We start from the raw sequence: 24657 nt of genomic DNA, 5'->3' as shown, positions 1-24657 counted from the left end.
GTCTTGGAATTGCAAATAGACATGATTTTTAGACCAATCGTGAACCATTTGTGCTTCCCTCATGAATGGTCGTCCTAAAATCATTTCATATGACATAAGGTGTTTAGAGAAATCCATTACAATGAACGTATGTCGTACCTTGTGTCCTAGAACTTTGATCTTAAGATCCTTGAGCATCCCCATAGGTTTGGCTATGGTACCATTTGCCATCTTTACCACAATGTTAGTAACACTGAGGCGGGGTTTTCCCATGGATTCCCAACAATCTTTTGTAACGATGCTAACTCCCGCACCACCATCAAGAATTCCCTTTATAGTTAATCCCTTGGTAGTGATGGGTAGGGTCGCATTAGACTCGTCGCCTTCAAAATACTGCCCTAATTCGTTAATGGGTACCTCGATCACAGACTCGTGTCCATCTAAGTCAAGTGATTGCACATGATTTTCCTCATCAATCATAATCGAGTCAGGCCTATTTGGTTGCGCAAACTGCGGTAATCCCGTTCGTAGCTCTCCGTTAAGGAATGCTCGAAGTGCAAGGAATAACTCAGGATCTCCATACAGCTTTGCTATGATCGTGGTTCGGACCTCAGAAGACATGAAGTCCACTAGTTTGGCAACATTCATTGGCGTTTTGCAGGGTGTAGGTCCTTGACTAGGAACTGGTGAGGATGGAATCTCATATTCCTCAATGGGATCAGGTATTCCTTCGTTAAACATCCTTTCCAACAAGAAGGGTGTATGCTCACTTTCTGATGTCCCGTCCTCACTCCCTTCTTGGATGATACTAGATATGGCTAACGGTCTATGGTTCATGTGGGGTGGATGAACTTGCGTGGGAAACACTGTGTCATGAATTTTGATATGCATGGGTTCTGGTTCTAGTTTCCTTTGAGTCTCCTCCACTAAACCTCTTAGATGTTTCACCTGCTCAATCTCGTCTACTGGGTTTGGGTACGTCCCAATCTTCTTTTTACGATTTTTCCCTTTTTGCCCCTGCGGTTTATCTTGGGGGTCTTGGATTGGATTTGGAAACACTTGTGGTGTTTTCAGAGGCTCTTTATGGTTTTCTCTCATTCGGTTTTCATTTGGTTCCATGTTACGGTTTTCTTTGTCGGTCTTTCCCTTTGTGGTATTGGTTCTAGTCTCCATTGTCTCGACTGAATCTGAATCATCCTCGAGGTCATTCATATACACGGGGTCATCTCCTGTTCCTATGTTTGTTTTGGAACTTGGCTTTGAATTTTCCGTATTCTGCGACTTCTTCCTTCGTGTCTTCCTTTTCTTTGCTTGGATAATTGACGCGGTATCTCTCTCTTCGAGGATATGTCCTGGCCCTTGAAGCATGGACCGTGTAATCGCATAAGCAGGTGCGACGGGTGGTATTGGTGACGTCACACTAGCAATTTCGACCAAATTTAGGGGTGTGATTTTAGGCGCATTTGGGTTATAGGGGCATTGGGCAATCAAGTGATCTATGCCACAACGATTACATGTGAGTATTGGCATTGCAGACGTGCTCCCTTGATTCATGCATCTGTGCAGCATTCTTTTGCAGCCTAATAGGGCACTCCGCTACTCGATGTGGTCCACCACACTCGTAGCATTGAAGAGGTGGCCTCCTAGCCTGGGTGTTGATATTTTGACCTCTGGATGCGAGAGCAGCAGCTTGATAAACCGGCTTGACTTGTCCCCAACAATCTTCCATGTAGTATATAGGACACTCTTCCAATGTATCAAATCCGTAGGCAATACTAGTGTCTATTTCCTCCTCACAACCATCTGCATAAGCATTTGATGGCTCGCAACCCACTTGGTTCATAGGGGCGACTCTTGGATGCGGGGGCTGCGGTCCTAGCACAGGAGGTGGTAATGGTGTAGCTTGTACAACATTTTGAGGTCTAGGGACCATGTGTTGCGGTAGTTGTTCAACAGGTGGAGTAGGCATCAATACAGGAGCTCGAGGCGCATCCGTCCAGGCTACAGGTGGTCTATTTGCCATCATACGTTTGATCATTAAACAATCCTTAGCTTGGTGACCATACCTACCACATGCGTTGCAAGTTCCATTAAATTTTACTCTAAACGTAGGGCACTCACTAGTGCTATGTGGACCTAAGCAAATGGAACACCATTGTTGCTCCCTTCTTGGATACATGTGACTATTTTGAGGGGGTCGATTATCCTTAAGAGACTCTTGGATTGCCTTGGTGAGGTCTGTCAAGAATGTCTCAAATACCTTTGGCTCATTGGCAATGGGCTTTGCAGTCATGGGTTCATACTCAATGGCTTGTGAGCTAGTGGATCTCGTGTCAGTAGACACCCTCATGCCTGCTATCATCAAGTTGTCCTCTAATTGGATTGCATTGGCAGTGACATCTTCCCAGGTTGTGATACCTCTAATCACTAGTCCATTATAGATTCCTTCATTCCTCAACCCTCGAATGAATCGATCAAGCAGTTGGTTATTGTTGAAGCGCTCATTTACAGGGCAACGAGAGTTTAAGTGCTTTAGACGACTAATGAAGTCCCTTACTGACTCTCCTTCCTTACGTTCGGCCTTCTGTAGCTGAGATGCTACACCCCAAAGCACACCTTCTCGTATGTACTCTTTTAGAAACAACCTTCGAAGGGTAGGGTAGATTGTTTTCTCGTCCACCCTTAGGGTCCTATACCAATCTCCAGCCTTCCCACTTAATGTCAAGCTTAAGGCATTGCACTTATGTAGTTCGTTGCGTTCCCCTAAGGAATCACATACTTGTTCAAACACTTCAATGTGTTTCCTAGCATCTTCGTCCCCATTGAATTTTTGCGTGAGTTTGGCAATTTGTACTGCCTTACTTCTAGGCTCTCTATCAGATGCATGACGCATATTTTCCGCGATAGATCGACCTATGGTTTGAGCAAACGCTGCCAAGTCACCTATGTGAGGAGGCAGGGTCGGTGGAGGTACTCTTGGAATCATATGTGGGAGAGGAACGGGTACCGGTCTTGGCATATGTGTGGATGATGCAGGATATGGAACATAACCGGGCATAGGTCCACTCGGATAAGAGCTAGGGAGCGGCACTCGAGGAGCATAAGCAAGTGGTACAATTGGAGGTGTGGGGGCCATGTGTGCATAAGGGGCTAGAGGCACATATGGTCGAGGCCCCATATTAGGTACTACAACACTAGGTAGTGGCACTGCGCTAACCGTAGATGTCATCGGTACATTCTCTGTCAGGCTTATCCCTGGAGTGAGCACTGTGTTTTCCTTAATAGAGGGTTGAGCCAAGTTAGGGAAGCTAAAGTTTTCGCTCGGAGGCTCAGATTGCATAGAGACCCCAGGTGAAATGACGTAAGATGGGTCCATGGGGCTCATTAGAGGAGTCTCCATTTGAGATAGAGTAGGCTGTTGAGCCTTGCTCGTATCCAGAAATCTCATGGGGCCAGTTGAGAGTATATTTACCCCTCGGTTTTGCCTTTCTGATTGAATAATGCCATGGATAACATTACAGATCATTTTCTGTTGATCTTCGATGCTCGTGGCACTAGAGGTGGATTGTACAATCTCTATCCATCCTACATGGTAGGCGTGGCCAGAGTGTAGATCCGTCAACACCTCAGTGTGGAGGTCGTATGTCCAATGATCATTAATGAACAATCCTTCTAGAGTCGACGTGTTAACGGTTTCTTGTGAGGTAGAAGCAATGTTGCTCCCCGTGGTTTTACTTGTCACCAACGGTACTTTAGAGGGAACTTCTGAAGGAGGCAGCTCAACAGGGCCTTCTTGGTAAGAAGTTGGTAGGATATCCACATGGACACTCTTTGGGGGTGTGGGGTCCACGTGCGATGTGAAAGGAGATTCCACTTCCCCACCCCCTTCGTGTGCTTCATTTGCATCAGGTTCCGAGCGAGTAGCTCTACCTAACGTTTCCATGAAACGGCTAAACATACTAGTACTAGGCTGTGGAGCTTCGGGAGGTGCATGGCCTTCTCTCTCAGTGTTTTGGGTAGGGTATGCTTCCATGATTTCTGAGTCGGAGGAGGAATCACTAGCGGCTATTTTAGGGTCTTGGGTGGTGCTACCTTGTGTCCCCGCTGAGGGTCTAGAGCTTATCGTGGATGGGTAATGGGTGTCCGTATGAACATAGGCACCCTCAATATGCTCGTGTTCTAGCACCCGCCCAGAGCGTAAGTGCATGTGCTTTTGATACCCTAAGGTGTCAAAAAGCTGCTCTAGGAGGCCTTGTGACTAGTTTTTAGCGTGTCTTTTGTTTGTTTTTTTGCTAGATTTTTTTGAGCGTGTCGTGGAATGGGCCGTGTGATAGCTCAAAACGAGCGTATCGGTCAGAGGGTCGTGCCGTGCTTTACAGCCCTCCGTTTGGTCACTCTATGCCCTCGGAATCCCTAAAACTGTCAATTTCCAGTAGGGAACTAGGCCCAAACTAGAAAGTCTAAGGGTGCAAGTGGGAAGAGAAAGGAGGAGAGTGGAGGACTTGTCCCACATGCTCTCATTCACTCTTGAGGGAGTAGGGTATATATATAAGAGTGAGTCTAGTATATATCATAGGACTGAGGCTTGGGCTTGGGCTTGGGCTTGGGCTTGGGCTTGGGCTTGGGAAAACGATCCCGATCTACCTTTTATACAAACCAACCCGTACGTTTTAAGAGTCGTGTTTTTTATTTTCGAAAAATTTCGCCACCCACTCGCTCGCGTTTTTTGATTTCCGATTTTTTTCCCTTTAGAAATTTTAAGAAATTTTTTTTTTTTTTTTTTTTTTTTGATGCAGAAACACGCAGCAATTAAAAAATGCAGAAAAACGCAAAAAAGCAGAAATTGCAGAAAACTGACAGAAAAACGCAGAAATTGCAGAAAAACCACAAAAAAAAATGCAGAAAATGCACAGAAATTGCTGAAAATGCAGAAAAAACGCAGAAAGTGCAGAAAAAACGCAGGAATTGCAGAACTTGACAGAAATGCGAAAAATTGCAGGAAGTGGAAACGCCGAACTTGAAAACGCAGAAATTGCAGAATTTGAAAAACGCAGACAATAACAGAAATTGAGACTTGACAGCAATTGCAGAAAACGCAAAAAACAGAAACCTTCCACACACTCCTTCCCTGCCTTTCCTATGATAGAAATTGCACCACAAGGAAGCGTAAAGTGCTAACCGAGCTTAGTGTAGGGCATATCCCCGGCAGCGGCGCCAAAAATGTGCGCTCCTTGCCGCACTGTCGAAGCAAGGGACTTGCCGATACACCGTATGCGAGCCACAAACGGCTCCAAGCACACAACAAGCCTAAACTAGCAAGCTCAAGAAAACAAAGGGTGTGTCACTCACCGCTCTACGCTCGCCTTCGTGGTGGATTCCTCGCCGCGATGAAGAAGAAGCTGCAGTCGTGCCGCGCTCAACCGCTTCGCCGCCGTCGTGCCTTCGCAATGCTCGATCGCACACACACTCTCCCTCTCTCTCTCTCTCACACACACACACACAAGGAGGTGAAGAAGAAGAAGAAGATGGAGATGGAGCAAGAGCACTCTTCAATTGCACAAATGAGAGAATGAGTAAAAATTAGGTTTAGTTGGCTTTTATAGGAGCTCACCCCATTCACACTTGGGCGCCCATGCTTAACCAACTAATCCCTTGAATGTCCAAGTTAAAGTGCGCCTCTCATCGGCGATCACTCTACCTTTCCCTATTGGTCCGACAAGCCCGGTACCTGACTCTACCAAATACATAATACGCGTCCATCGTAGGTGATCAGGTGTCCGTGTGCCGTGAGGGTTAACACTCGTAAACATGAAAGTGGTAACTTCTCAAAGTTTGTCAGATCACTTGCTAATCTCCATCAAACTTAGGAGAGCACGCGCGCGCGCACACATACAGAGTTCCGAATGAAGACAAAGAGATGGAGTATGCAACAACAACATTTTCTTATTGTGAACCCATCTATAATCAGTTGAGATTTTTTGCAATCAAGCCCACCCATGCTAATTACCAACCAAAATCAAATAGTCTTAAGCTTTGATCCTTCAAGCATGTTCAAAACAAGGAATCCCCCCCCCCCCCCCCCAAACTCACAATTGCAAGTTGGTGTACGTATGCATCCACTCACAATTTGTGAGTGGATAAGTTTTATACATATTGGACTGGATTGATGTAAGCCAACAATATGATTAAAATGAAAGTTGGTGTATGTATGCATCCACTCATAATTTGTGAGTGGATAAGTTTTATACATATTGGTTTGGATTGATGTAAGCCAACCTATATGATTAAAACGAAAGTCAAAGGTTGACGAGAAATATTATCTCCCTACCCTAGAGAGAATGTGACAATGCCAATGTATTCAACCCTTGCCGTGCCAAAATTGATACCTTTTTTAGTAGCCCTACAACCCCAAATTCCTTTCTTATGTTCAACCTGTAACTTGGAGAGAAAGATGAGAGACATAGACGAAAAACACTAACAAAGCCATCAACCAGCCACAATTGCTACCTCTCCTACTTTGATTTGTTCATACCCCACTTCTTTGCAAGGAGCTCAATGAGCTTCCGATAATTCTCCCCAAACTCCTGTTAGGAATATTGTAGTTGTGATAATAGTACCTCTCTCTCTCTCTCTCTCTCTCTCTCTCTCTCTCTCTCTCTCTCTCATGATCTCTATAGCTAGCAAGTACGAGAGTGGTAGTAGCAACACCGAGTGAGCATGGGAATGGGCAACGACAATATTGGCAAATGGTAGACCATGGGTTTCTCAGTAGTAGTGTGTGAGGAGCATAGAGACCTAGAAGCTTGGTGGGCTAACAATGATGCACACCACCAAGGATGCTATAGGCCGTGGGTGGTGCTAGCGGTGATGCACAACCAAGGAGGCATAACATAGTTGTAGCAAAGAGAGAGCCTCTTTCTGTTGTACATGCAAGTTGAGGGGCAATCCAAATGACTACGTGTGAATGAAAATTCTAATGTCGACAATCAGAGACTTCAAACACCTATCGCAAACGTCAAGTCGCTGGCTAGAAATCTCATCCGTGCATTCACTGGACCTTCTGCAATAGAATTCAGCTTGTCAACCCTTCGATGCATGCCACCTCAGTAGTCGAAATCTGAGGCTTGCTTGAATGAGCTAGTGAACAGCATGTGAGCAGTCATAATTTAATCAAGCATGCGACATATCAACATGGAGAATGCTATTCGTTGCCTGCAATGGTCAAGCGCCAACTCAACATAAGGAATCAATTGTGCAATCGTGCATGATCAGTCAAGACTCACTCCCACCAACACTTGACGGTCGAGAATGGTCATCCACTGACCATTCCCTTCAGAAAGTGCTCCCACCATGGCTCTCGACATCCGCCGGTTGCCATGTGGTTGCACTTTCTTTCAAGGAATGGTCATCCAACATTGCAAGAACTTATCCTCATGCGTATTGTAAAGCTCATGAATGAATCACGATACGAGAATGAGGCCCCTGTCACACATGGCCGACGGCCATGACTGAACTGGCAGCCTCTTGGCGGTAGTCCTTTCTCTTGCGTAGATGGGCAGTTCGAGATGCAAGTCACACACACGCGGCAACCATAGCCTGCACAACGAATGAGCAGTGATCTCATAAGCGATTCCAGCTTTGGGCGTGAGGAGGGCGGTGTGGGGGGGTCGCCCATCATTCTTGAGCAGCCATCATGAGTTGGCAAGCCAGCTCCGCTTTGCTGTGTGCATCCACCGGATGCATGTGACTGCAGTTCTACCATGGCGCCTATATTTATTGGTCCAACTCAGCTTTCGCATGTCCATCCGCCTATGTCTGACAGGGGCCTGATTTGGCTTCCGATGCACGATAATGAAGAGACTGCCACTTGGCACTAGATGATCATTCTTTGTGAACTTAGTCGTGTTTCTACCTAGTCTCCGACATTGGACCCAAAAATATTTTCTCCGACTATATTTTTAGTTGGACCAAAAGGGCAGCTTCGCCACCTAGGCGCAGGCAAAAGAGCGAAGATTAGCTTGCCAACGCGTTGCAGACTCAGCATAAGCAGTCTCTCTCTCTCTCTCTCTCTCTCTCTCTCTCTCTCACACACACACACACACACACACACACACACACACACACAGACAGACCATCGGCGATGTTCCGTGCTTTGGCAAGGCGTGGAGTTCGGAGTCTCTCATCGAATGTAAGTTTGTGTGTGTGTGTGTGTGTGTGTGTGTGTGAGAGAGAGAGAGAGAGAGAGAGAGAGAGAGAGAGAGTTCAGATTGGCTGGGCTTGGTAGGTACTGCAAATGAAGCCACAAATATATTTTGCTTCACTTGATGACAGCGAGCAAATGCTTGTTAGCCTTGACAGGGATCCCTTTAACAAAATATTAATGCTTTGGATGCTATTTTCATGTATTGTGGTCAGTGATGTTAATCAACATTTGTGATGCTAGTGATGGTGTCCATGATGTGGGTCTTCAGAGTGAGGATGAAGAGTGTATACATCGTGAGTGCTACGCTGTTTAGGGAATTGGTATGTAGTCCTCTGAGTGAGGAGGATATCGGTTGTGAGTGTTCAGCTGTTTCAGTAATTTGTATGCACTACCTTGTACTGATTGGAGCTTATACCCATTATGCCAACACAGACTAAACCTTGTTGTGAGTGTTTAGCTGTTTCAGTAATTTGTATGCACTACTTGTACTGATTGGAGCTTATACCCATTATGCACTACTTGTACTGATTGGAGCTTATACCCATTATGCCAACACAGACTAAAACTTGTAGGCTATCCATTTCATGAGTAATATTACTCTTACCAAATCCCTATGTAATGACCATCCCTGTATCATAGCGAGCTGTTAGTGGTCCTAGCCAATTTATCAAGAGTTTTTGTAAGAGTTTGGCCTCTTTTGTTGTAAAATCAGGGATGATCTATCGCTGAATCGATTTGTGGCCTCTTGTATAGTATGACACACAGAAAACACGCACATATATATAAATTGATCTTGCTTTGTCATTGTTGGGAACCAATGTCGGGAAGCGCTTTCTTAGAAGGAGTGATTCACCTGGCTTTGTGAATCCAATTGAATCATAAAACCTAGTAGTACCTACGAGATTAGTAAGGTTGAAATCCAAGCGACAGATTTTGACAATTGTATTTGCTTGTATATGTATTGGGTTGGTTGCGTTTCGTCTACTAGTTAGGTCAAAATGTAAAAGCGATAGTTATTTACCTTCGTTCGGTTGTGACACACGGTCAGCAAAGGACTTAACATGATTATTGAGACAAAGTGCGAAAGTCCTCTTTTAATGGTATAACGAAGGCAAAAAGTGTGATTGAGATCTTCTTGGAACTTGTAATGGGCTTGGACACTCCAAGCCAAAGATCTACAGCAACACTTGTGAGAGAAACTGGAAACAACTGAACTGAACTGAAAAATAGAGAGGGAGAGAGAAGAGGAGAGACAACACGGCACGGCGGAGTTCCTTACTCAGACACACTAACACACTGGCCCCAAAGACTGGCGCCCCTTCTCGGTATTTCTTTATTATTATGCTTCTCAAAGTACAACATCCAAGGGTCCTCCTTCTCTCAGCGCTCCTATGCAAAATTGAACAGAAGTGAGGCTTGGGCACGCTTATAAAGGCCCTTGGCCAAATTACATGAAAAGCTGCAGTTCCAAAAGCATCTGGAGCCCAAAAGCAAGCGCCCCATGGGCTGTCCGTAAAATGTGGAAATCCGTACGATGCCACGTCAGTAGTTAGCAAAAAACGTAGAGCATGGGTGATGCCACGTAAGCAGCTCTACCTAGTTTTGGTTCCTTGCTTGGTTTTAGGCCCCTTGGCCAAGTTCCATAAGTTGGGATAGGTTAGGTTTTTCCTAACCCCTTGTGGGCCACTTGGCCACCATAATCTGCAAGTTGGTAAACATGTTCTACCTCTTTCGCTAGGGATTTGGGCTCGGGCTCTGTCCTTTAGGCCATTCCACACCATCACTTTGTGACATACCCCCCCCTTGAAAGAATTGTAATCGCCCTTGATTACGCCTGCAAAACAGACAAGACAAAAACTAGTGTAGCAGACATTGACTCTTAAGTACCTGACATACTAGACCACATATATCAAGCACTTGCACAAAGATGATAGTCACTGAACATTCACATCACTATCCCCATTAAGATCTTAGATGAGGATCATGATCATTGTAACATATTTAGCAATCACATCCAAACCGCGCTGATCTTTTCACGGATGTCTTGATCTACTAAATCTTATCACTATCACATCCACATCACCCCTTAGGTGAACAAGACAAAATGCGGCAGTCATTTCACCTTTTAGACATGCACTCAAAACAATACACACATATAGAGACATGTAACAGATTTAGTTTAGGAATTCCCATTTAAAGTACTTCTTTACATAAAGTTATTCAACATAATACTGTTAGCCTATCAATATCCTTGAATTCTCGGAAGAAATCAGTGACTTTATTCCATCAAGGTAACGTGTGACAAAGGAGCCGAGTAACTCCTCTCTTGTGCAGTCTGCACCGCACCAGATTCAACTAGTTGATTCATCGGCAACTCTTGGAGTAATTGCTGCTAAACCAAAAGCTTCAAGGTAAAGCTCTGGTATTTGAGGAGTATTTGTTAAGTCCTCCTATTCCATCCGCTTGGCATCAAGAGTTGGATAATTCCTGAACTTGACCAAATACCGTCTGTCAGCTTACCTTTCACTTTCATTTCCTTGTGAGCCAGGGCGACCTGCTCGAGAATGGAATGAGGATTTCCTCGGTCTCTTCCACTTTGGGCTGCTCAATTGGCTCCCTGTCCATTGGCACTTCACCTTTGAAAGGTCTCAATAGCATAGTAACAGGGAATGGCCGTTTTTAGGTCTCCGTTCCGCGTTCCCATTCTAAGTTCCCGTTCCGAATCCCCGTTCCATGTTTCAAACATGAGTACTCGTAACAAGGAATGGCATTTTGTGACAGTTGTTGTTCCGCGTTCCCCGTTCCGGTTTCCCGTTCCTGGTAACTATGCTCAATAGACTCACACGAAATGCATTGTGTCACAAACTGCTGACGTGTCAAGCCACTGAAGACTGATTGGGTTAGGGCTCCTCGAGCCTAACCCTAGCCAACCTTCATATCTCAGCAAGTAGAAGAAGAAGGTCTTTACCGACTTACAGTTCCTTGCCGAGTGACCAAGCATTAATAGAAGGGTTAGGATTAAAATCTTAACCCCTAGCCAACTTATGGGACCGTGTCCGATGGGGCCTAAGAGTAAAGAGGACACACACCCCTACTCACACTATGGTGTAAAACTTGATGACGTGGCTGATGTACGGACATTTTGCAAATACCATGACATGTTGACGTGGCACTGTACGGATGTCCGTGTTTTATGGGCCTTTTGACGTGGCATGAAGTATGGATTCTCCGCGTGTTACGGACTGCTGACATGGCGTTGCTGTATGGACAACCCCTAAGGGCGCTAGCTTCTGGGAGACCAGATTCTTTTAGACCACATTCTTTTCATGTAAATTGCTTTTGAGGGCGAAGGGTCTTTAAATATGATAAGAGGGCTCACTCTCTGGCATCCTACTGCATGGAAGGTGTAGAGGAGTGCCGCTCGAGTTGTAACGTGCTGAAGCAATATAAAGAAATATGAAAGGGGCGCCAAGCTTTGGGGTGAGTGCTCTCTTGGGGTGGAACTCCGCCACTCCGTGCGTGCAGTGTTTCTCTTTTAGTTTAATTGTTTTGAAGCATCTAAAATCTGTTTAATCTGTTCGTTTTCGTCGGGACGTGGTGCCCTCCCTTTTCACATTGTGAAATCTTGCAAGTATTTGGTAACTTTAGTCTGAAGGATACATCATTTATCTTTTGTTGTATCTGGAAAGGTCCATAGTATCGGATACGTAACTTTGGAAAAAGCCTCTCCTTACCCTTCCGTTTTCATAAACGTGCCTTCTCAAATGGGAGTAGCGCCCAATCATCTTCCTTCAGCTGCAAGTCATGTTGATGCTTGTCTGTTGCTGTGAAGAAGCGTATATTACTTCATATGTGTTTCTTATATTTCTGCACAAGACTAGAACTAGAAAGATAACTCTGAGAAGAGACTCGCACCCATAGAGCGAAGGGGTGTGACCAGTCGTCGAAGGAGTGTGGCTTTTGGCGAAGAGGCATGTCTTTTGGGCGAAGGGTCGTGACCATCCTCCTCCTTGGCATGGCACTTCGCCTATCTGCATCCATGAGTGTATGTATATAATGTATATTAGTCACAATCGTGACAACTGCCTTCTTATGCGGTGCATATGATGTATATTAGTCACAATCGTGACAACTGCCTTCTTATGTGGTGCTTGAGACTTCTCCAAAGCCTTCCATACCTTGGCAAAATCAGTGTCCAGATCCTATGTGTACTGATCTGCTTCTCTTTGGTGGTGGAACCTTCCTATTAGGTGCAGCGGAATGAATGTTTGCGCTTTGCTCAAGATGAGTGCTCCGAACTGTGCTCAAGGTTCCTTTTAGTTCTTATGGAAGGGAGAGCCTTCTGTTCTTAATGGAAAGTGCTATGATCACAAACAAAGTGAATGGACACTGTGCGTGCAAGTGTATGAGACTGAGAGATAGAGAGAGAAGAGAGATACGACACCAGAGACGTTGTAAAACCCTCCTCCGAAGGCCCCACTCTCGTCGGCAAGAGTGGTCTACGTATGATTGCACAAAGTGGTACAATGACGATGCAATGGACTGATGTAATCTGGGACTATGCTGGTGATGACGACGACGACTTTAGGGCTGAAATCTGTGTTCTTCTATCTGCTGAATTTCGGGGCTGTTTCGGTGGCTGAAAATGACTGTTTTGGCTGCGTTTTTATGGCTGAAAATGGGGGTTCTCTGCAACCAACTAGGGCTGAATTGTCTGCTGTCCAAGAAGGCTGAAAATGTTGCTGTTCTGCTGCATTCACGGCTGAAATAAAAAATGCTGCTACTTCTCTAGCGTTAGTAGAAAACGCTGCCCTGTTTGGTACTACTGGCGATCATGGGAAAAACGCCAGGGCTGAGTATGCGATGCCAAGCAGGAAACGCTAGGCTTGACTGCGGATGGTGAGGATGCAAGGGCTGAAAAACGCCAGGGATCTGGGGGTACTGCTGGGGAGGTCCAAAAACGCTAGGTTGATGGGTTCTTGCTGAGAAGGTGCCTGTTGAGCATGTGCTCCTGCTGCCTCTTCTGCCAGAAAGTGCTAACTTGGGTTTGCTTATATATTAACTTAGCAAAATTGCCCTACCTACTTTTGTTGGAAAGTCACTCAAAAATAATAAGTGAAAAATACCAAGGGAAAACAGGCTAAATGCACTGGAAAATTTCCCTAATTGAATCTGATGGATTCTGAAGGGAATACTGATGATCATGCTGTGTGCAACCAGAGGATATGCATCTATACCAAGTGATTGGGCATGCACGGTCTACGAATAGACTCACAAAAGTGCCAGATCACTTCTAATCTAGACTTGACTGGACTGACTGAACCCTTGCTATGCTGTAGCTTGTCCACGGACACATAGGGTTGGATGTGTCACGTGACACTTTCTGACACCCTCGATAATCTCAGATGGTGCTTTCGCCGTAGACGTATGAACTGTGTTATTGTAAGCAAACTCCATCAAGGGCAAAAACTTCTTCCATTGAGTCTTCTGATCAGAGATGTCTAACTTTAACAAGTCCAGGACCATTAAATTGGCTATCTCCGTTGGCTATCTCTGACTACCCATTTGTGTGGATGAAACGAGGTCGAGAATTAAAGCCATGTGCCTATATTCTCCCAGATTTCCCTCCAAAACAAACTCGTAAAGAGGAGATCTCTATTTGAACCATAGATTCGCCTTCGAAGCATCTGAGTATCCTGAAAAGTATCAAACTTGATCGAGTGGCCACCTTCCTTAAACTCTCGGACTTTCTTGCTTTTATCTTCGAGAAAGTCATACTGGTTGGCCTTGTAAAAAATTCTTCTTGTTCGCATAAATCTTTCCGTCATCGGAATCTGAGCTGTCTGTAGACGAGTCCTCAGTAGAACTGTCAGTCTCTGGGCGAGATGTAGCCTTCTTTGCCTTTTTCTTGCCCTTTCCGAAGCTTTGTGTCTTGCTTTGCTTTTTGCTTTTTCTGTCTTCTTCGCTCTAATCTGAGGAGCTAGAAGAACTATCAGAAGAAGAAGAAGAAGAACTGGGTACTCCTTCAAATCGAACACGCTTCTTCCGTTTCTTTGCCTTGTCAAATGTCAACCGATGACCCAAATATCCCGGGAAGTCAGTGCCTTTCTTCTGCTTTTTGCCGTGCTTTTTGTCTTTCTTTTGCACGTCGAAAAGCTGAGCAATCCATGCATCAACCACGTTCTCCAGTTCCTGCTCCGTATATTTACTTGGAGGCAGAAGGTTTCTTGAGAGCGGGTTTCGGGAGTGGTGTTGTGGTTCTCTGCCACTCCATCTGTACCTCTTCCAAAGAGGTCTGGTTCATATATTTTGCCATCTTCGGGTCCTTGGCAAAATTGAGCATCATCTTTGTTGCATCGCCGATCAACTGGCGACGCTCTATCTCTCGCCGCTCCGCCTAAGTAGGCCAAGGCGGGCCATACTCTCTGCCTGAATCTTCGTTGTGATCCCAACCCGCATCTCCAGATGCAGAGGGAGTCGACTGATCATTGCCTGAAGCCATAGGTGCCGCGGAAAAAAAATTCGGGGATCGGATTTCCCGTAGAAGAGAAATTGGCCGTGCTCTGATACCACTGTAACAGACTTGGACACTCCAAGTCAAGAATCAACCGCGACAGCACCAAATAACCACTTCAAAACAATTCACAGATCACAATAGATTTGCACTGGCCCGGCGGAGTTCCGTGCCTAGAGATATTGGCCCCAAAGACTGGCGCCCCTTTCGGTATTTCTTTTTATATTAATCAATCATCAAAGTACAAGAGAGCGGTTAGGGTTTCACTCTCAGACTCTGCGTCCAGATGCTCTGAGAAGTGAGGCCCTCACCACTAATTTAAAGGTTACAAGGGATGCCCAAAAGCAGAGCCCCAAAAGCTTCAAATCAAAAGCAATTGCTCTCTCTCTCACAGAGAGTCAAAACATGAAAGCAAAAGCATTCTCTCTCTCTTTCTCATTTAAGTAGAGAAAAAGCGAAATTTGCGTCGCTCATCATTTTCCAAAAAAAAATAATAATAATAAATTTCAGCCTCCGCGATTTCCGGAAATTAGGGTTTCTGGCAGAAATTAGGATTTGCAGGAATTTTAGGGTTTCTGCTGTCCGCCACGTCATCACTTTGTGACAGCGCCAGTCTTTGGGGTCTAAGGGATGTCGCTGTCTGCTTAGGAGCGCTCTAGCTACCAAGCAATGTTTTGATTTGAAGTGTTGAATTCCAGTCACAGGTTTATTCATGAAGTTCCTTTGTGTAGTAAAGTTAACATTGTAAAGATCGGGCGAAAGCTAAAGTCTATCGTCCTACAAACCGGTTTCAATGTCAGCACGTATTTCGGCCTACGTATAGCCCGCCCTCCTTTTTAATTTCCTAGTGTCCCTTGGGGCCCTATCGGCAGGTGCGCATAAGTTGGAACAACTTATAGCATTAGGTCATGCCACGTCATAATTTTGTGACATACCCCCTTCTTGAAAGAATTGTAATCACCCTCGATTATGCCTGCAAACACAAACATAAGCCATAAACCAGTTCAGTAGACACTTGACTCTAAGTACCAACGCAAGTACCAACGCACTAGACGATGCAAATCTAGCACTTGCACAAAGACGACTCAGTCAGTGCACATTCACATCATATCCAAATCAAATCACATAAAATTCCATCCAGATCTAAGACCATGATTCCTGGCAACGTATTTAGCAATCGCATCTAGATCCACACCGGACCTCACTAATGTCAAATTAATTCGTTCTTATTGTGATCATGTGTATAGAATCTAAAGACTGAAATGTTGTAGTCGTTTCGTCAATCATTCCATCTTTCAATCCTGCACTCAAACAAAATCAAATGAGAGAGTACATATCATCAATCAGATTCAATTTCGGGAATTCCCATTTCCAATTTCCTTATTCATAAAGTCATACAACAGAATACTGGTAACACATCAGTAAACTTGAAATCCAAAGGAAAATCAGTGACTTTATTCCACTACTCACACACACACACACTGTAGTCACTTATTAAGCCAAAAATCTGCCCCCTCTCTCAAAATGGGCGCCCCCTATTGGATGAGGCTTCCGGAGAGTGTGTGGCCTGCAGGTTGCTCTCCTACTGCCATGTGTTGAGTTTCTCTCTTTTAAGTTAATTTCCTAGTACTCACCGGGCCTAAATGACTTTGAACTAAGCCTAGACACCCTTTTACTGCTCCGATTCCAGTGCCGACTGGCCTGACCATCTTGTGCAAACCTGTCCTTCCCAATTGTAGGTGAAACCCTTGGCCGTCGACCGTTTCACGCTGGCCACACAATGTCTGGCCATTTGTGACTTCAAAAAGAGGGTCCTAAAAATCAAATACAAATGAAGGGAAAGAAACCAACAACTAAGGTTAGTGGTTGCCAGAGGTTCACACTCTCCCATCCACTTTGCATCCATAGGTTGATAGTTCCTGAACTTCACCAAATACCGTTGTGCAACCTTTCCCTTAACTTTTCTTTCCTTATGTGCCAAAACTTGCTCAGGTACCAATATCTCTTCAAGTTCCTCAACTTTTGTTGATCCTCATCTAGCACATTACCCACAAAGGTTCTTAGAACACTCACATGAAGTGCATTATGAATCTTCCAAGTATCAGCAATTTCAGCCTATAAGCAACATCGCTAATCTTCTCAAGTACTTGAAAAGGCCATAGTAACGCACGCTGAGCTTTGGAAACCACCTTTCCTTGCCCTTCATCCTTTTTAACCTTGCCTTTTCAAACCGTAAAAGTACCCAATCACCAGGTGAAAACAACAATTCACGACAGTGACGATCAGCAGCCCTTTTCTGCTTTGCCCAAGTCTTCTCCAAGGCAAGCTTGATCTTCTTATACGTTTTATCCATATTCTCAACATAACGACCTGCTTCGAAAATTTTGTCCTTTGTGTGCAAAATGGGAGGAACCTTTTTGCCACCCTCAACAATCTCAAAAGGTGCCTTGCCTGTTGACGAATGCACCGTATTGTTGTATGCATACTCAAGCATAGGTAGATACTGTTCCCACTTGCCCTTATTATCAGACACATAACATTTCAACAGATCTAAGACAGTAGATTTAGCCTCTTTTGACTGCCCATCAGTTTGTGGATGAAATGAGGATAAAAAATTGAGTGTGGTTCCCATGTTTTCAAACAAGCCTCTTCAAAACAGGCTTGTCATACGAGGATCACGATCACTGACAATAGTGTGGCATACCATGGTACTTGAACACATTGTACATAATCAACCGTGCCATCTGGTCAAATTTTATCTTCTTCTTGACAGGAATAAAATGGCCCTGCTTGCTGAACTTGCAAATAATGGTCCACATACAATCATTCCTTGTCGGCGTTCTTGGAAGATCAAAGATAAAATCCATAGCAATGCTTTCCCATGACTTATCTGGAATAGGCAATGGTTGTAATAACCGTGGTGCCTTTTGCCCGTCAAACTTGGCCTTTTGGCAAATCATGCATGCTCGCACAAAGGCATCCACATCTCTTCTCAAAGTAGGCCAATAAAAGAATGTCTCGACCGCATTTACTGTCGCATCTATACCACGATGCCCTGCATACGGTGGGACATGGCTTTCTACCATAACCTTATGTCGCATTGGCCTAGTGACACGTAATCTGCCATGCATCATGATAAAACCGTCCTTGAGGAGGTAGTGCTCATGGCGTTGTCCATCTTGCAACTGTTCAAAGATCCTTGCAAAATCTTCATCAATAGCATATTGTTCCTTCATGTCATCAAGCTCATGCAAAATCTCAAAGTGGAACATAGAGAGAATGTTTGCCCATCGCATGTGCTTTTCAGATAACTTTGACTGCGTCAAGAAGTATTGCAAGGTCTGATGATCTATCTAGACAACAAAATCAGCACCTAACAGATAAGTGCTTCCAACTAGAAAGCTCATGAATCACGGCCAGTAGATCTCTCTCATAGATTTGCATCATCTTTTCTGGTCCTTGCAAGATTCTGCTCTCGTAAGCTACTACCCGACCATCTTGCATTAACACTGACCCAATACTATTGCCACACGCATCACACTGGACCACAAGTGACTTCGTGAGATCTGGAAAGACAATTACTGGATCCGAAGTCATCTTTTCCTTTAAGAGATTAAAAGCTAAATTCTCTTTTTGTGTCCACTTGAACGTGACCTCTTTCTTTTGCAAAGCATGTAGGGATGAAGCAATCTCGGCAAAGTTCCTCATAAACCTTCTGTAGTAAAAGCATAAGCCCAAGAAGCTACGCACATCATGAACAGTCTTCAAATCTGGCCATGTCCTGATTGCTTCAACCTTGGCAAGATCCATTTGGGCACCATCCTTTGACACTATGTGGCCAAGAAAGTGAATCTCTTCCGAGAAGAACTCGCTTTTCTCAGGATTGACAAGCAACCTGGGACTGCGTAGCTCTTTGAACACAACGGTCAAGTGACGCCTATTCTCCTCTTCATTCTTTGAGTAGACTATCATGTCGTCATAGTATGTGCCGACAAACTTTTGATGTGGGCGGAAAATCAGATCCATCATCCTATTGAACGTAGCAGGAGCATTTGTAAGACCGAGCGGCATCACTAAGAACTCTATCAAATGTCGTCCTAAACGCAGTCTTCTGCCATCCTCTGGCCTGATACGAATCTAATTGTACCCACTCTTAAGGTCTATCCTGCTGAAAATTGCAGCACCCTCTAGTCGGTCAAGAATATCATCAATCCTTGGGATAGGAAACGTGTTCTTGATGGTATTCTTATTCAGCACACGGTAGTCAATACATATGCGCAAAGAGCCATCCTTCTTCTGCACTGCGGAACCAAAGGGTGAAGAACTAGGTTGAATCAGCCCTTTCTCTAGCAGCTCCTCTACTTGGCCATAATCTCTTTCTGCTGAGCTGCACTAACCCTATACGGAGGCCTATTTGGTGGGCTACAACCTGGCACCAAATCTATTTCATGAACCTCAGGCCTCTCCGGCAGCAACTGAGACGGTAATGAATCAGAAAAATTGTCACAAAACTCTTGCAAAAATGCTGAATTTTCTTTATCTAACACAGATAAATTTGACTGACAATTATTTGAGACATCACGCGCAAAAATCAAGTACGCAGAAAGATGATTCTTAATTACAGAAGTGATAGCCGAAGCAGATACAGTAGGGACAGACTCCCCTTTAAGCTTTACATCAAGGATGTGACTTTTGTCCCTATGTTGAAGGGTGATCTTTTTGTTGAAGACATCCATCACTCCATGTATACAGAACATCTACAGGATTCCCAACAGCGCATCGCACCCTTCCAGTGGCATGATGTAAAATTCTTCTGTGTCCACATATGACTAAATATGCAGACGCAACTTTCCAATGATAGGCGTAACAGACTCTGAGTGGCCAGGACATGTCAATCCTGCCTCTGTTGTGTACCCCATCTCTTCAGCTTTGATGCCCAGCTTGATGGCCAACTCAAGTGAGATAAAGTTTGCTTTAGCCATAGTTACATGGGACGGGGACGGGACGGCAAAAGTCAGGAAATGGGGACGGGGGTCCGGACGGCAAAAAAAAATTTAGAGTTTTTTTGCCATTTTTTGACCTATACACATGCCACACACATAGAGCATCACTTTGACCACAAATTTACACTAAATAGACCAAAGAACATGAGTCATATAGACGCAAATGTGCTAATAAAACATCGAGAAATGAGGACCCAAAGGGTGGCTTTTATAGCCATTGGGGTGCTTCAAAGTTCAAACATATGTCTATTAGAGAGAAACTAGCCTCTAGAAATGATCAGGTTTTCAAATTTAAAAAAAAGTCCCCTCCCATCCCCTGCCGTCCCCGGGACGTTTTGCCTGCGTTCCCACTTGGCAGCCATTTTTCCGTCCGTCCCCACCTGTCCCCGTCCCGGAAATGGGCGTCCCCCGTCCCTAGGGTCCGTCCCCTGTAACTATGGCTTTAGCACCTGGATCAAAGAAGATAAGTGCTGTCAGGTCTCTGACTTTACCCCACGCTCTCCATAGCTCACTGGCATCTGAACTTGGCTTGTCGGCATGTCATATCTGGCACTAGACTTGCCGTGGATTTAGGCTTCTTGCCTTTCCTGTCCTCTTTGTCCTCTGAGACAGCTGGCCTCCTCCTCTAGGGACGATCTGCAGAAAAATGGTGAGGTTGCTTGCATATAAAGCATTAGTTCTCAACCATAACGATCTTGTGGGAGCTCCTATAAATTGTGTATGAATGCCATTGATCTTCAGTGCACACAAACTACAGAAATCAATATTTACCAGGTATTAGCAAAATAGCTTCACTATCTCTGGCCTCTTTGAGGGTTAGGCTAGAGGGTAGGTAGAGGTACCGCTGATTCTTCCTCGGTTTGTCATGAGTCGGTGAATAATTATATCTCTATCACATTTAATTAGCGACTGTTGATTTCCTTGACCTGTTCACTTTCTGATTTTTTTCTTTGAGTCCTTTTTATCAGGTTATTTCCAATGGAAAATTATGTTTATGTACAAAATCTGCTCGGTTCTCAACCAGCCTTCTTCCTGATGAAACTTTACGACAGGTACTCTCATGTTTTCTGGTTTTTAAGTTACTGATTAGCAAAATAATAGCGCCCACTCGATTTGGGACTTCCACGATTTGTTCTTTTGGGATTTATTTGATAGCAATTATTGCAGAATATTTTGGTATTCTATTATTTGGCTCTTTTCATAATATTGATGACTCAGGAAAGGTCCTCCTGAGAGGGAAAAATCATATGACTTTGTTCAGTAATCTCGCACTCCTTTTTGGTGTTTTCCAGTTCAAGGAGAGTGTGCGCCAATTTGCTCAAGAAAAAATAGCACCACATGCAGCAACAATTGACACAACAAACTCTTTCCCAAAGGTTTATTGCACTACCCTGTATTCATTTCTGTCCATGTTTAGAAAGCTACTGGGAGTGTGATGCGTTTGGCTGAGCTTCTGCTTGAAACAGTTTTGAGTACTTTTCTAACTGAATGAAGCTTGATCTCCTTACAGACTGTAAATTTATGGAAGCTCATGGGAGAGTTTAATCTACATGGCATCACAGCTCCTGGTAAATTGCTGCTAACCAGAGCGTCAAAAGTTTTGACACGTCTTCTTTAGCTTGAAACCCTTGGTTGTTGAAGAGATTGGACACTTGTAGTGATCTTTTTTTTGAGTTTGTAAATTATTTATCATTATGCTCTGCTTGAAAATGTGAAAGTCAACTGAGTGTAAAATTCGCTTTACCAGAGGAGTTTGGTGGAATGGGCCTTGGTTACCTTCACCATTGTGTTGCCATGGAGGAGATCAGTTGTGCATCAGGCTCTGTTGGCTTGTCATATGGCGCCCACTCTAATCTTTGCATCAACCAGCTGGTAGTACCGTAACTTATAGCTAGCTCATGCATGTTTTGTTGTGGGCACTAATTGTGCTATTGTTCAGGTCAGAAATGGTAATGCAGTCCAAAAGGAGAAGTATTTACCAAAGCTTATCAGCGGAGAGCATGTTGGAGCACTGGCAATGAGCGAACCAAACTGTAAGCTATTATCAACATTTTTGTGTATCCTACTAAGTTTATAAACGTAGCCAGCATTCTTTTAGGCATTGGCAAAGGGACTTAGGGGCCTTTGGTTAACGTCTCTTCTTTGGGCAAGCCATCCTGTCTTAATGAAGGCTTCTCAAATTCTGTTCTCTTGTAGTCCTTTGATGAGTCTTGAATGCCCAGAGTGCTTACAGCTTGAAATTTTGATTGGAACAGCTGGCTCAGATGTGGTGAGCATGAAATGTAAGGCCGATCGTGTGAATGGTGGTTATGTTCTAAATGGAAACAAAATGTGGTGCACAAATGGGCCCACTGCAAACACACTGGTAAGCTTCTTATTATGTACATTAAGACATGGGAATTTTTAGCAGATGTCAAATTTTTAGACAAGCATCATAAAGCTGTCAGTACTATAATTATATGAAGGTGGCATGTTTTGCTTGCAGATTGTTTATGCCAAATCTGATTTGAATGCTGGATCAAAGGGAATCACTGCATTTATTGTTGAAAAGGGCATGAAAGGGTGAGGCCTTATCTTTAGATGAAATCTCTGTAAGGATTTTTTTTTGCAACCAAACGAAGTTTAATCTTCACACCAATATCTAATCATTTATTTTTGTGTTCCTTTCACAGTTTTGATACAGCACAAAAGCTGGACAAACTTGGCATGCGAGGGAGTGACACGTAAAATCAACAAACCCTAACCCCCCCCTCCCTTTTCCCCTTTCTCCCTTGGTTGCATTTTCATTTCTCCTTCTCCCTTTTTTCCACCTCTTTTCTCACCTTTTGTGAAAGGTGCCTATACATCAATGTTTATCTCCTCTTGCTCTTTAGTGGGTTGCAGAGATGCAGTAGGCTCTGGTTCCATCAGCACAGCTCCATGGAAGCTTGCTGGCCTGTAAGCACTGATCCCCACTGACTCCCTCTTTCCCAAAGGAAGTGAGCCAACATGTAGTGGTCAGTGGCTTGCAGACTCAAGCTCACTGGCAGCCACCCTGGCCATCCAGATCTATTCTAAAGGCATCGGCTTGCAGACGTGAGCAAGATAGATAGGATGACAATCTTATTTTTTTGGGCTGTCTTTGAGTTAGATGGCCTGTTATGTTCTGGTACGAAAACCTCTTGACATTCCAGGATGGTAGATTGCATTCTAGTATTTCACCTTATCCTATAAAAGGTGTAAAGGCTTACCCTTTTTACTCTGTGTGCTGGACCTTCCCTACCATGAATCCGTACTCTATCTGGAGGTGGTCTTAAACCTTGTCCTCAATGCTCATTACATTCAGCCTCCATGGTGGCAAAGGCAGCATGTTTTCAAAGGACATCCAGCTGCTGACATTGGAGGGTGCATAGCATTGGAAGTCAGGAGCCACTAGGAATCCTCTGAGTAGTGCTGCTCTGTGGCTAGCGCAAGACTCATAGAAATACAAGGCATTGCAACTATCTCAACTTTTATTTAGATTCAAGGTCCTTTGGGATTCATGTGCTGAGACAGGCTTTTGAGTATGTGCTAATATCCTGCTTGCTGCTCTCTGGTGTCAGCATGTAGGGGAGCAGGATTTCTTTACCTGTGAGAAAAGCCCCTTGATTCCCCGCTTTTATCGTGAACCTTTCTATAACCGCTGTTTATAATTCTGCATTGAAAACGGACCTTTATGTTTTGTTCGATTGCATTTCTGTTCATGCAGACAGTGGCGCATAGTAATCATTCAGTAAAGCTTTAGTTAGATTGATTAGTGTTTGTGTTTCTGCAGTTGTGAGCTGGTATTTGAGAACTGTTTTATACCTGAAGAGAATGTTCTTGGTGAAGAAGGAAAAGGTAATCTGACTTTATTAGTTTGGAAATGATAGACAGTTGCTATCTGTTGGACAATAAAGGCTTTGTTGTTTCGGTTAGATATTTCTCATTTATAGCCAAAATGTTTCAACATGTTAAAATGCTTGGAGAAGGTAGAGCATCTTTGTCACATGAAGTAAGCTTGTTTATCACTTTATTTTGCAAACAGGAGTCTATGTAATGATGTCCGGGTTAGACCTTGAGAGGCTTGTTCTGGCAGCTGGTCCTGTTGGTTTGATGCAGACGGCAATGGATGTAGTACTTCCCTACGTTCGACAAAGAGAGCAGTTTGGCACTCCAATCGGTGAATTTCAGCTGATACAGGTTTTCCTTTATGAGATCTCACATGTGCTCTCACAAATGCGCACATGCGGGTGCACATATGCATTTCAGATGTGTGTCTTTGGTGTTACCCCATGGTATTGCTTTCTATATTCTTACTTACTGAAGCATGTTTACTCAGGGAAAGCTAGCTGATATGTATGCTGCCCTTCAGTCTTCCAGGTGCTGGGATTACAAGTATTGTAAGCTCTTGCTGTTTCTTGATGACAGCATTTTAACCGTGCCTTTTGTACAGGTCTCTTGTTTATGCTGTAGCAAGTCAATGTGATGTGGGTCACATCGACAAGAAGGTGATCCTACATACCTTGCTGTTGTTGGGGTTATCATTCCTGTGTAGAAGTTTCCAGCAATAATCTTTTAGTCAATACTAAACTTTTGGCCTGCTCTTTTGAGAGAGTGTTTTGAGTTTTTAAGTTGGGGTCCAGTTGAGTTCATGTCACCATGTTTTTATTAAGGTGTCTCTGCAGGGTGGGAATTGATTCTCTGCCCAAAATGCCATGTAAATGGGTGGCAACCCTCGCATATAAACTAGCCATATAATGCGAAGCATCAGGATGTGACACTGGTGGCAAGCCTTAAGTTTTAACTTTAAAGCTAGGAGTGTTAAGCCAAGCCTCTATTATGGCAGTCTTAGTTGATTAACTTAGGGGTCATTCGTTTGTTTTTAATGGATTTTTGACATCAATTCTGACTCATCAGCATGATGAAGCTGTTATTGTGTTTGTCTTGGAACCTATAGT

At 44.1% G+C, this 24657-nt stretch overlaps 1 protein-coding gene across 1 annotated transcript in view; it reads left to right on the top strand.

Annotated features, from left to right (window-relative positions):
• Positions 1-7935: 7935 nt before the first annotated feature.
• IVD (isovaleryl-CoA-dehydrogenase) overlaps positions 7936-24657 on the top strand; it is a 55704-nt gene continuing 38982 nt past the window's right edge. Inside the window, exons 1-13 of the mRNA XM_086513007.1 lie at positions 7936-8167; positions 20668-20751; positions 20992-21075; positions 21210-21267; positions 21447-21571; positions 21639-21732; positions 21955-22064; positions 22185-22261; positions 22372-22422; positions 23493-23557; positions 23745-23899; positions 24039-24079; positions 24153-24207. Of these exons, the coding sequence (XP_086369133.1) occupies positions 8120-8167; positions 20668-20751; positions 20992-21075; positions 21210-21267; positions 21447-21571; positions 21639-21732; positions 21955-22064; positions 22185-22261; positions 22372-22422; positions 23493-23557; positions 23745-23899; positions 24039-24079; positions 24153-24207 (1047 nt within the window). The 5' untranslated portion in view covers positions 7936-8119. The remainder of the gene's footprint in view (positions 8168-20667; positions 20752-20991; positions 21076-21209; positions 21268-21446; positions 21572-21638; positions 21733-21954; positions 22065-22184; positions 22262-22371; positions 22423-23492; positions 23558-23744; positions 23900-24038; positions 24080-24152; positions 24208-24657) is intronic.

The sequence above is a fragment of the Adiantum capillus-veneris genome, chromosome 5 (genome assembly GCF_014529385.1).
Source record: "Adiantum capillus-veneris isolate H3 chromosome 5, ASM1452938v2, whole genome shotgun sequence".
Taxonomy (NCBI): Eukaryota; Viridiplantae; Streptophyta; class Polypodiopsida; order Polypodiales; family Pteridaceae; genus Adiantum; species Adiantum capillus-veneris.
Note: the sequence above shows the minus strand (reverse complement) of the source record. Positions and strands in the feature narration are given on the sequence as shown.